At 55.6% G+C, this 10515-nt stretch overlaps 1 protein-coding gene across 1 annotated transcript; it reads left to right on the top strand.

Moving 5' to 3' along the window:
* Window positions 1-411: 411 nt before the first annotated feature.
* ECHS1 (enoyl-CoA hydratase, short chain 1) lies at window positions 412-7064 on the top strand. Its single transcript, XM_072972189.1, has 8 exons — window positions 412-592; window positions 1770-1967; window positions 2403-2530; window positions 3301-3400; window positions 4625-4729; window positions 5186-5305; window positions 5858-5925; window positions 6905-7064. The coding sequence occupies exons 1-8, from the start codon at window positions 505-507 to the stop codon at window positions 6968-6970; spliced, it is 873 nt and encodes a 290-aa protein (XP_072828290.1). The 5' UTR covers window positions 412-504; the 3' UTR covers window positions 6971-7064.
* Window positions 7065-10515: the final 3451 nt, after the last annotated feature.

Raw genomic sequence — 10515 nt, 5'->3', positions numbered from 1 at the left:
CCGGCCTGCGCGCAGGCGGGCTCCACGCGGCCCTCCCGCCCACGCTAGCGTCCGGGCCGACCCCGAGCGGGCGCCGACGGTCTCCGGGCGGTAGGACCGCCGGGCTCAGGCGGGTTTCGACGCCACCCACGGCCCGTCCCGGCGGGTCGGCTCTCAGGTCTTCAGGGCTACTTCCGGGGTCTGGGGCCCGCCAACCCGGCGCAGAACCTGTCCGGCAGACCCCCCTCTCGCCCACCCCTCCCGCTCACCCCTCCCGCTTCCTGGCTCTAGTCCCCGCCCCCTCCGCCCGCCCCTGACCCTTGTCCCCTGACCTCTGACCCCGCACCTGACCTTCGTTCCCAAAGCGCATGCCCGTCGCCCCGCCCCTTCCACCGCCGGCTGGTCTCGCGAGACCAGCATGGTCTCGCGATGCCGGCCCGTGGGCGTGGAGGGCGCTGACTGGCGCGGCCGGGGGGCGGCTCCGCGGGGCAGGAGGGCCGACTGGCCAGTTGTCCCGGGAGCGCCATGGCCGCCCTGCGCACCTTGCTGCCCCGCGTGCGCGCCCCGCTGCGCCCCTGGCCTGGCTGCCCTGCGCCGCGCTCCTTCTCCTCGGGTGAGTGCGGGGCTGGGGGGCGGGCCCGGCTCCGCGCCGCACCTGCGCCCCCCGGGCCTCACCCAGGACCCGGCCCCGCCCCTGCAGGGGACCCTGTCCAGTTTGCCCCCCACTCCCAGCACCTGCTCCCTGAGCTCGCTGAGCCCTAGCGTCACTGGCATCTCGACTCCGGGGACTCGGGACTGAGCGCTGAGACCTCTGGCCATTTACGCGTCTGGTTGTTGGTTGTGAAATTTCTCTAACTTTAGAAGAACGTGAAATTAGCACTACTGGAACTGGAAGGGGTCACAGGTTCTGTCCTGCAGTTCCTTCCGTCCAGGCCTGCACACCCACGCCCACCGGGTGGACCTTCAGATTCTGCCTTCCCCAGCCAACCAGGCGCCCCTCTTCCACTCTCCTGAGCACCCCCACCCCAGTGTCTCCCAGGAACTCTAGGCCACGTCCCTGGGTTGGGGAGGAATCCCTGCGGCCTCTTCCTTCACCTGGGTGTCCCCGTACCCAACTACCAAGAGGAGTTTGTTTTACCTAAGTTCTCTTGGACCACCCCTGCTGCCTCCTGGTCCGTAGGCAGCAGTCACTTCCTGCTCTTGTATGTGGCAGGCATGCTGCTGCGGGTAAACACTTAACATGTCCGGTTTCAGGTACCCTCCCCACAACAAGCCCACGGGATAGTTACTGTAATCCCCATTTCCCCCTTCAAGAAAGGAACCACCTCAATGTGCAGACACATCTGGTCTTCTCAGGTTAACCTCCTTCCTCTCCAGGTCACTGCTTGCCCCCAGATCTGAGCCCGCTGCCCCTCCAGGCTGTGACCATTGCCCTTTGGCTGTGCATGTCTTCCACCAGGCTGTGCACCCAGCAGGGCTGGAACACTGTTGTTTACTACTGAATCCCCTTCACCTAGTTGGCACCTGAAAGCAGGAATGTCCTCATCGCTTGTTTCTGTAGTGTCACAGACCGTCTGTAGTGCACGTTCTGGGCAGCATCTATAGGACGTTCAGGAGAAGGCTGCTGCTCATTGCTGGTTTTTTTTAACTTAAGGAAACATCCACAGCCACCCATGCTGCACACTGCAGCCACCCAGGACTGGGCAGGGGCCCTCCGGGGTCCTGTCGGGGTCACTCTGCCCACTGTGTGATGCCTCCAGAAATGGAAATCCTTTTTCCCCTCTCCCCAGGTGCAGGCTTCGAGTACATCATCACAGCAAAGAAGGGGAAGAACAGCAACGTGGGGCTGATCCAGCTGAACCGCCCCAAAGCGCTCAACGCGCTCTGCAATGGCCTGATCGTGGAGCTCAACCAGGCGCTGCAGGACTTCGAGGAGGACCCCACTGTGGGAGCCATTGTCCTCACGGGTGGGGAGAAGGCATTTGCAGGTGAGGTGGCAGGTCGCCCAGGTGTGCCCAGGGCATGTGGCATGGTAGGTAGGCCTACTCCTCTGAATGTGTAAAAGAGGTCATGCAACTTGGGGGTTTACTTAAATGTAAGGTGGAAACGAACCCCAAACTGTTTGGAGGGGCCACTCTGATGCTGAATGTTCAGTCTGTTCCAAGGCAGTCAGATCTTGTGTGTGCGAGCAACTAGTGAGAGAGCCCAACCTTCTCCAGGTCCCCCTCTGGTCTGTTTCCTGTCCACGTGCCTCTGCGTCACCCCGTCAGCTCAGTCCCACTGCCCAGCTATGTGTCCACATAGCCATTCCCCACTGCCCCAGCATCTACCCATGGGGACACTCAGTGTCTACCTTCTGATGGAGGGGTTGCAGCGGTCGTGGGGTCTCTGCTCTGGTAACTGGGGCCTCGTTTCCACCCCAGCTGGAGCTGACATCAAGGAAATGCAGAACCACACGTTCCAGGACTGTTACTCTGGCGCGTTCTTGAGCCACTGGGACCGACTCACCCGGGTCAAGAAGCCCATCATAGCCGCTGTCAATGGCTACGCCGTGAGTGTCAGCCCACGGCTCCTCCTGCACCCGGAATGCCTGGCAGAATTGTACTGTGTGCAGAACCGATGTTTATCTTGAGGGGGTCCAAGTCTTGTTCCCAGGCTCGCAGGCCTTTCCTGCTGAGCGATGCTGAAGAGTAGAGGGAGGAGGTGTTTCAGCATCTGCCTTGCGGGTGTTGGCTGTTGGCTCTCGGGTTTCTTTGCTAGTCCAGCCCCTGGTCCATGGTGTGGCCCTGTTACTCCCTCTTGCAAGGTTAAGGATACATGTGTTGGCTTTTTGCCTAGTTTTGATGACTTTCCAACCTGTGCTGCCCTGTCAGCTAACCTCTCTCCCTACCATTGGAAGCTCTGCGGCCCCCTTTGTTGCATCGGGGTCTCCTAGGCACATGGCCTGCTCAGAGGTGCTGGGGCCTCGTGTGGCCTGCAGAGAAGGGAGGCGGACGTTTCACCTAACGGTTACTTAATGCAGCTCCCTTGGGGTCAGTGGGCAAGGTTCTTGTAACACAGAGGCCCATCGGTTTCCCCACAGCAGAGAGGACTGGCCACCACAGACACTGTAGGACCCACAAGGCCAATAGTAGTTGCTGTCTGGCCCTTTATAGAAAGAGTTCGCCAGCATTGACCACGTGTAGGTGGTTTACGGGAACAGTTAACTGACTTTGTACCTCTTCACTAACCTTTACTGTCTTGTTTTAATAGAAATTGTAAGTAAGCAAGTAGAGTGACTTTGGCTGGGTTCCCCTGGTGGTGCCTCGTGTTGTTTTGCAGCTTGGAGGTGGCTGTGAACTTGCTATGATGTGTGACATCATTTATGCTGGAGAGAAAGCCCAGTTTGGGCAGCCAGAAATCCTAATTGGAACCATCCCAGGTAAGGAGTGATGACAACTCCAGCATAAACTCTTCAAGGAAATGTCCAGAATCTGCCGTGTCTCAGGGGCACACGGGCTGCTCCAATGACAGACAAGCACGTGGGGCTGTCGCGTGGGACAGGAGATGGCTGTCTGTCCTCACGCTTCTCCCTCTGCCAGCCGGCACACCGAGCCTAGGTGGGCACCGCAGCTCATTGTGGCCTGGGAGCCTCGGAGCTGTGCCAGCCAGAGCCCCATCAGATGCCATAAGGAAAGGCTGGCCGCCCAGTGGCCTGTCGCCACACCGATTGTTGCTCATGAGCCACGTCCACAGCGGAGGCTTGCAGATCGGCAGCTCGGAGAGGAGGACATGGTAACTGTGGCCACAGCTTCACCCAAGTTCAGAGCAGGGACTCGATCCCCCATGGGGAGGCTGACAAGAGCAGGGGCCAACAGTGATGCCTCTGTCCCTTGGTCTACCTGATGAGGGCTCCAGTCTCCAGTCCCCATGGGTCTCTGCCCTGTGTAGAGCCTGGAGCTGAGGTCATCTCCCGAGCCGGCCAGGCTGGGCAGGGAGTGGCTGTGGGGTCAGGAGAGGCTGAGGGAAGCCCTGTATGACCTCCCTGACCGCCAGGCTCTTCCCGTCCCTGTGCTCGAGGGCTTCACCACGTGGGGGCAGTGCCCGAGTCTGCTGGCCTGTGGAGTTTCCTCCTCTGGTCCGCTTGGCTTTCTCCAGGTTCACCATGGGGTGGGGGACCGGAAAGACCACTCTCTTCCCACCTGGAGGACCTGGGTGAGTGGGAGGGTGAGCTGGGCCTGTGGAGGCAAAGGTCCATGCTGGCTGGGCATCCACAGAGTCTGGGAGGGGAGTGTGTTCAGAGGGCCCAAGAGGCAGGAGCCCCAACCTTGTCTGGACCTTGAGCGGAGCAGGCTGTGATCAGAGGCCCCAGCTGTCCCCTGGGTTGGATTGGGTCAGGTCCGGGGCCCTGAGCTGCGAGCTCCATGCATCTGTCCAAAGTCTGACTCTGCACTGATGTGGGGGCCTGAGTATGGAAAGGAGCTTCCCCTGAGGTTTCTCGCTGCCTCTAGCTGCCCCACCTGCTGGACGCCTTGGTACTGCCCACCCTCCCACCCACAGCGGAGCCCATTTTAGCCCCTCGGAACTTGAGGACAACATGTCTGTGGCATCTTGGCTTGGGCTGGCTGCAGAGCTAGCTATGACTAGCAGCCCTCTGTCCCTACAGGTGCAGGGGGCACCCAGAGGCTGACCCGTGCCGTCGGAAAGTCACTGGCCATGGAGATGGTCCTCACTGGTGACCGGATCTCAGCTCAGGATGCCAAGCAAGCAGGTACAGGCCAGGGCTGCCCTGGTGAACTGCCCTCGGGTCGCTGAGGGAGAGGGGAGGGCCAGGTCCAGGCTCCCATGGGCGATCAGCACAGAGCTTTCACGTGTCCTGGGAGCCCAGGAGACTTCACTGCCTCTGAGGTACTGTGATACTGTGTACAAAGGAGGAGTTGAGACACACATACTGGTTGAAGAATGAAAATGAAGCCATCCCACTTCCCAAAGCCAACATGAGCAATGGGGGGTCTCCGAGACCCCCTGCAGGCATGCTCTCTCCGCACCCCTCAGTGACCTGTGACAGTGAGCCTGGTGACCACAGCAGCCAAGGACGCTGGCCCCACCTCGGGACGGTGTGACTCTCTTCTGTGTCTCTGCAGCCTTGTCAGTATCCAGAGGCCTGCACCGTGACTTAGAGAAATAGAACCAGCTGTTTCCACATGTTTACCTTTTTGTGTTTCAGGTCTTGTGAGCAAAATTTTTCCTGTTGAGACACTGATCGAAGAAGCCATCCAGTGTGCAGAAAAAATTGCCAGCAACTCTAAAATTGTGACAGCAATGGCCAAAGAGTCAGTGAACGCAGGTAGGTATTCCACCAGGAGGAGAGGGTGAAGGCCGCCAGGACTGCGCGGGAGGAGTCGTGCAGCTTAGTGTGTCGGGGTCTGAATTACACACCTCAACCTGTTCTGAACAAAAACTGTTAGGAGTCTCAGTATTCCAGTGGCGGCTTTCTGTGGAGTTCTAGTTTCTAGTTGCTTGTTCCCAAATTCTGTTGAAATGGTCTGAGCTTCCCTTGGTAGCAGGACCAACCTTGGGGGACAGACGGCTGGGAGGGTGCTGGCAGGCAGGGGAAGCACAGGAAGGGCTGGCAGCTCCTGAGGAAGCCGAGTCCAGCTCCTGAGAAACTCGGGGACTTGGGTTGGAGAGACTCCTCTCAGCCAGCAGCTCGGCCTGCCCATTTCTGTTTCATGGGGCCTCTGGCGGGGGCGGCGCATTTGAGAAGGGAGGCTGTGTTTAAATCACAGTGCAATCAGAGTCCACATTGGTCCCCAGGGGGTGTTTCCTGTCACCACAAAAAGTTCTACATTCTCACATCTATCATCCCAGCTCCTAACTTCAGGGTTTTCCTTTTCAGCTTTTGAAATGACATTAACAGAGGGAATTAAGTTGGAGAAGAAACTCTTCTATTCAACTTTTGCTACTGTGAGTAAACTCATTCAAGTGGAGAAGCACAAGTGGTCCCACAGAGAAGTTCCTCGAGTTTCCTTGTAGATTTTATCTCTAAATACTGTTTCTCTTTGGTCAGAACCGTTAGCTTCCCCGTAGCTGGATCAGATGTGTTCTATCAGTGAGCACTGAGCTTTGTAAATAAGTCCAGTGTGTGGAAGTTAAGAAGTGCAGAAACTTTACAGGGTTATTTCCTGTTACAAAAGATCTCAGGAATGGCGCCCTTGAACTGAAAATGCAGTCCATTTACCCATCATTTTCCTAGATTGTTCCAATTACTTGCAATGGGGCTCAATTGTATTCTTATGCTATAATCTGAAGCTTTAGAGCATTATTTTCTAGGATATCTGGTAGTAACTTAAAATTTCTTTTAATAATCATTAAAATTCATTTCTTATCAGAAAGTCTTATCTAGGTGTTTTATAAAAGATTAGGATGGGTTTGGCTCTTGAGGAAGTGCAGGTGTGTGTGTGCACGCACGTGTGTGCGCGCACATGTCTCTGTGCACATGTGAACACGGCAGAAAGGAGGCAGATGTAGGGTTCGGATTCTCCTGTCCTGCTTCTGGACCCCCAGGACACTCCCTGACACAAATCATGACTAGATCCAGGTGATAATTTGGTGAATGACCCAAGTACTTGCATCTGAGGTTCTCTGTAGGTGAGAGTTTATGTCACACGTAGGTTAGTGAGTGGTTCCTGAGTGACTGTCACCAAGGCAGGGCAAGGGTGGGAGTGTCTTAATATAAAATACCCATTCCCAGGCTGGCCCTACTTGGTCAGGAAATCCAGATCATTCCCAGTGTTCCAGGTGGTCCCGAAGCAGAATCCTCCCCCCACCTCGCCACCCTGCGAGTGTGGACGGCTAGAGCAGGGAGGAACCTGCAGGCAGAGCCTGGAACGTCGACCCAGTAGGAAGTGAGTGTCCACCTCTGCCTTTTTCCTTTTCCCTCCAGGAGGACCGGAAGGAAGGGATGACTGCTTTTGTGGAGAAGAGAAAGGCCAACTTCAAAGACCAGTGAGAACTGGCTGCCTGTGCTTCCAAACCTCTGTTTCGAGAGGAAAAATACAGCCTGTCAGTTTCAGAAGCAAATAAATCCTTCTCTTTTAAACGCAGCGTCAGTGACACACAGCTTCTCTCTGGCTGTGCGGGGCTGTGCGGGGCTGTGCGGGCTCACGCTCTGCCGGTTGGAGGTGGCCTTCGCCTGGTGTTGCAAAGGCCCCCGCTCGGTCGCCCGGTGGATGTGGCCACTCAGAGGGAAGGCCTCACTGGGGCCATTAAAGAGTCGCGCTCTTGACTAAAGGATATGCTTTTCTTTTAATTATCTCTAGGTTGAGTGTTCTATCACTTTTTTAAAGCCTCTTTGTTATTATAAGTAACAACATTCAGGCAGAGAAAAAGCACCCCACCCCACTCTAAGCACAACCACTGCTCATAGGTTCATAGCTCTCGAAAGATTTTTCTGTGCCCACACCCAGGGGAGGATATAGCTCAGAGGTAGAATGTGTGCTTAATATACATGAGGTCCTGGGTTCAATCCCCAGCACCTGCATTAAAGAAAGAAAAGAAGAAGAAAAACACTTGGTTTTTCTTTGTACAGAAATGGTATTCCGTGTACACACTTCTGCAGAGCGCACCCATCAGCTCTCTGCTTCTGTCATACAAATGCATCCTCGTCTCTTGTTAGACTAGCATTTTTTCTTATTGTGGTAAAATATAACAAAAAATTTGCCATTTTAACCGTTTTAAATGTACATTTGAGCAGCATTAAGTGTTCTTCATCCATCTCCAGACGGTTGCATCATCCCAAACTCTACCCTTTGGACACTAACTCCCGGCTCCCCTCCCCCAGGCCTGGTGACCCGCTTTCTACGTTCTGTTGCTGCATTTAGTGTAATACTTCCAAAGTCCATCCAGGTTATAGCAAGAATAGTTTCATTTCTTTTCATTGCTGAAACCGTTCCTACTAGTATTTCTTTCAATGGCCCTGAAATATTTTATAATAAGTACATGTAATTTGCTTGTTTGCATGGTGTTGGATGTTTAGACTGTGTCCAGTTCCTTAACTCAGAACCACCGTGTACGACAGTGTGGTGAACGTTCTCCACGTGAATCCTTGCACCTCAGTGTGAGCACGTCCTTGAGGACAAGGCCGCGGGTGCACCTGTGGGAACAGGGCTGTGGTGCCTGCCCGCCCGCGGCAGCTGGTCAGCAGGGCCTCTTCTCTGGTCTCCTCTGTGCTGGGCGGGCTGAGTCTCCAAGATTGATGTTAGGACTGCTTGCATCAGAATCCCAGGGGTGTTTGTTTAAAGTGCACGTTCCCAGACCTGGCTCAGAACTAGGGGAGGCCCTGGAACCCACAGTCTCTGGCACAGTGTGGTCCTTCATGCCATTTGTTGTGGGAGAGTATAATTTATGCACCAAGTTTCCTTTGGTGGCTTCAGACTCCAGGAAGGCCTCACAGGACACTGGGTGACCAAGTGACCAGAGTTACAGGAAACCATCTCTGCCCCCACTGGACATCTGTTTAATTCTCAAGTCACAGCCCAGCTCGGAACACTTAACTTTCCATTTTACACCAGATTCTCCAGCAAATGTCCAGTGGGAGAGTCACACAGGTCTGGAGCGTGGGACTAAGGCCCGTGTCCTACTGCCTAGAGGGCAGGTGAAGGCGGCAGTGGCTGCTCTGGGTCAGAGGCCCCAGCATCAATGTCCTCAGACCCTCCGAGCTGAGGCCTGCACAACCACATCTGCATAAGTGGGCGCCAGGCGGCATGAGGCCTCTGCTGGCCCTCGGTGCTGGTGCACACACAGCAGCTACAGATTAACAGACGGGCCAGGTGAGGGGTGAGGCCCTCTGACTGCCACGTGTCCCCCACCCCCACCCCATCAGTCTTGCTCTGCAGAGAGAGTCCCACCTGTCAGAAGCACAGTGGGTTCCACTCAAAACCCAGGGCAGAGCTCTGCCTAAGAAGGGTTCCACGGTAAGATGTACACCTGGCCTGTCAGGACCCAGGCCTCGGAGCCCTCCTCCTCCGGGGAGCCCACCATCTAGCAAAGACCTGAGAGCACCTGGTACAGGTGTTTCCTCCGCCTTGTCCTACAGCCAGGTTTGGGCAGGTAGCATGATGACAAGCCCAGCAGAGGTCATTTTTGCAGGTGTGGATTGCAGTCATGGCGTTGGGCCGGGCTGGGGCTGGGAGTGTGCACCCTCCCCACCCCAGGACCTGATCTGAAGGCCAAGGAGAAACCCACTTGCATGTGAGGAAGAGCTGAAGTGGCCCGTGAGGCTTTGGCTGCCTGAGCACCACGACCACCTGCCCTTGTTCCGGTTGTTTGTACGGGTTGGGTGGGGGCGCTCTGCGGTCTCCCCTCAGAAGGCTGCTCTGCCCTCCTGCTTATGCTGCCAGTTTGAGAAAGAGGCAGTGGTGCTGTTATGTGACAGCACCCTCCCCAGACACTGAGTTCTGATGAAGTCACCCTTGAGATGGTGGTGATGGTCTTTTCAAATAAGCCTCAGGATCTGGGCTGTTTGATGCCTTATTACAGAAGCAGGGACAAGTGGCTGCGAGGATCAGGCTCTCCCGGGGGGCCAGGAGCCCAGAAGCCAGGCCGGGCGTTCTTTGTGGCGATAGATGCGGACCAGGGTTTGCACGAGGTGATGACACACCATCTGCCCTTGAGTCTAGAGTAAGCAAGCACGGGGATCCACGGGAGGAGACCTTACAGCTGAGAAAATTCGAGCACTGGTTTAATTTTCCACACACACTGGGCAGGGGCCTTCACAGTCGATTTTGAGCAAGGGGACCCAAGTCTGTGGGGCCAGTTGTGAAGTCTGTCCAAGACTCACCTGCGTGCCCTGTCCTGGCAATTCAGCAGAAGCCAAGAAACGGCTCAACATGGAGCCCACACATAAAGCCTCTGTGTGTATCTTGAAGATCTGTGACTGTTACCAAGGCTGTTGCCCCAGCATCATACCCCTGCCCCTCCCTTGAATGGAAACCAGCTGCTCTGATCTAAGTCTCGGGAGGCAGCTGCGAAGTGAAAAAAACAACCTGTTAGAACGAACTAGGCCCAAGATGGCGGAGGATCTGCCTTCCAGTCGACCTTGAGCCTCATTATACGCTCATTGTAATGCATTAGCTGCTGAACGGCACACCCACCAGCGCCAGGACATTTGACAGTTGCCATGACAACAACCTGAAAAGCCTATACAAGGACTGGAAAGGAGAGTTGCATCAGTTCCGGGTCCAAGCCACACCCCTATTCCTGGATAAGTCAAGAGTGTACCTTCCTCTCTTCCAGATTCCCTCCCTTTCACCTCCACTCTCCTTTAGATTTGGTCTTTCCGCCCGCATTGGGTGGAGAAGTTGATTGGCAGACTAGATCCCTGCTCCTCCCTTCACTGGCCATTGAATAAAGCCTGTGCTCTTCCAGTCTCAGCATTGGTTTTGTTATCTATCAGAAAAGAACGCTCCTGGCCAAGACAGCAGGTCTCAGTCCGGGCTAGGACCCCCACAGGATCACGTGGATTCCAGAGCAAGGCAGGGGCAGGAGTCTCACCCC

Source organism: Vicugna pacos, chromosome 11, assembly GCF_048564905.1.
Source record: "Vicugna pacos chromosome 11, VicPac4, whole genome shotgun sequence".
NCBI lineage: Eukaryota > Metazoa > Chordata > Mammalia > Artiodactyla > Camelidae > Vicugna > Vicugna pacos.
Note: the sequence above shows the minus strand (reverse complement) of the source record. Positions and strands in the feature narration are given on the sequence as shown.

Coding starts and splice junctions, on each gene's coding strand:
- ECHS1 (XM_072972189.1), top strand. CDS start 505: ATGGCCGCCCTGCGCACCTTGCTGCCCCGCGTGCGCGCCCCGCTGCGC. Junction 5,306..5,857: donor CAAAGAGTCAGTGAACGCAG/GTAGGTATTCCA, acceptor TTTCCTTTTCAG/CTTTTGAAATGACATTAACA. Junction 5,926..6,904: donor TCTATTCAACTTTTGCTACT/GTGAGTAAACTC, acceptor TTTTCCCTCCAG/GAGGACCGGAAGGAAGGGAT.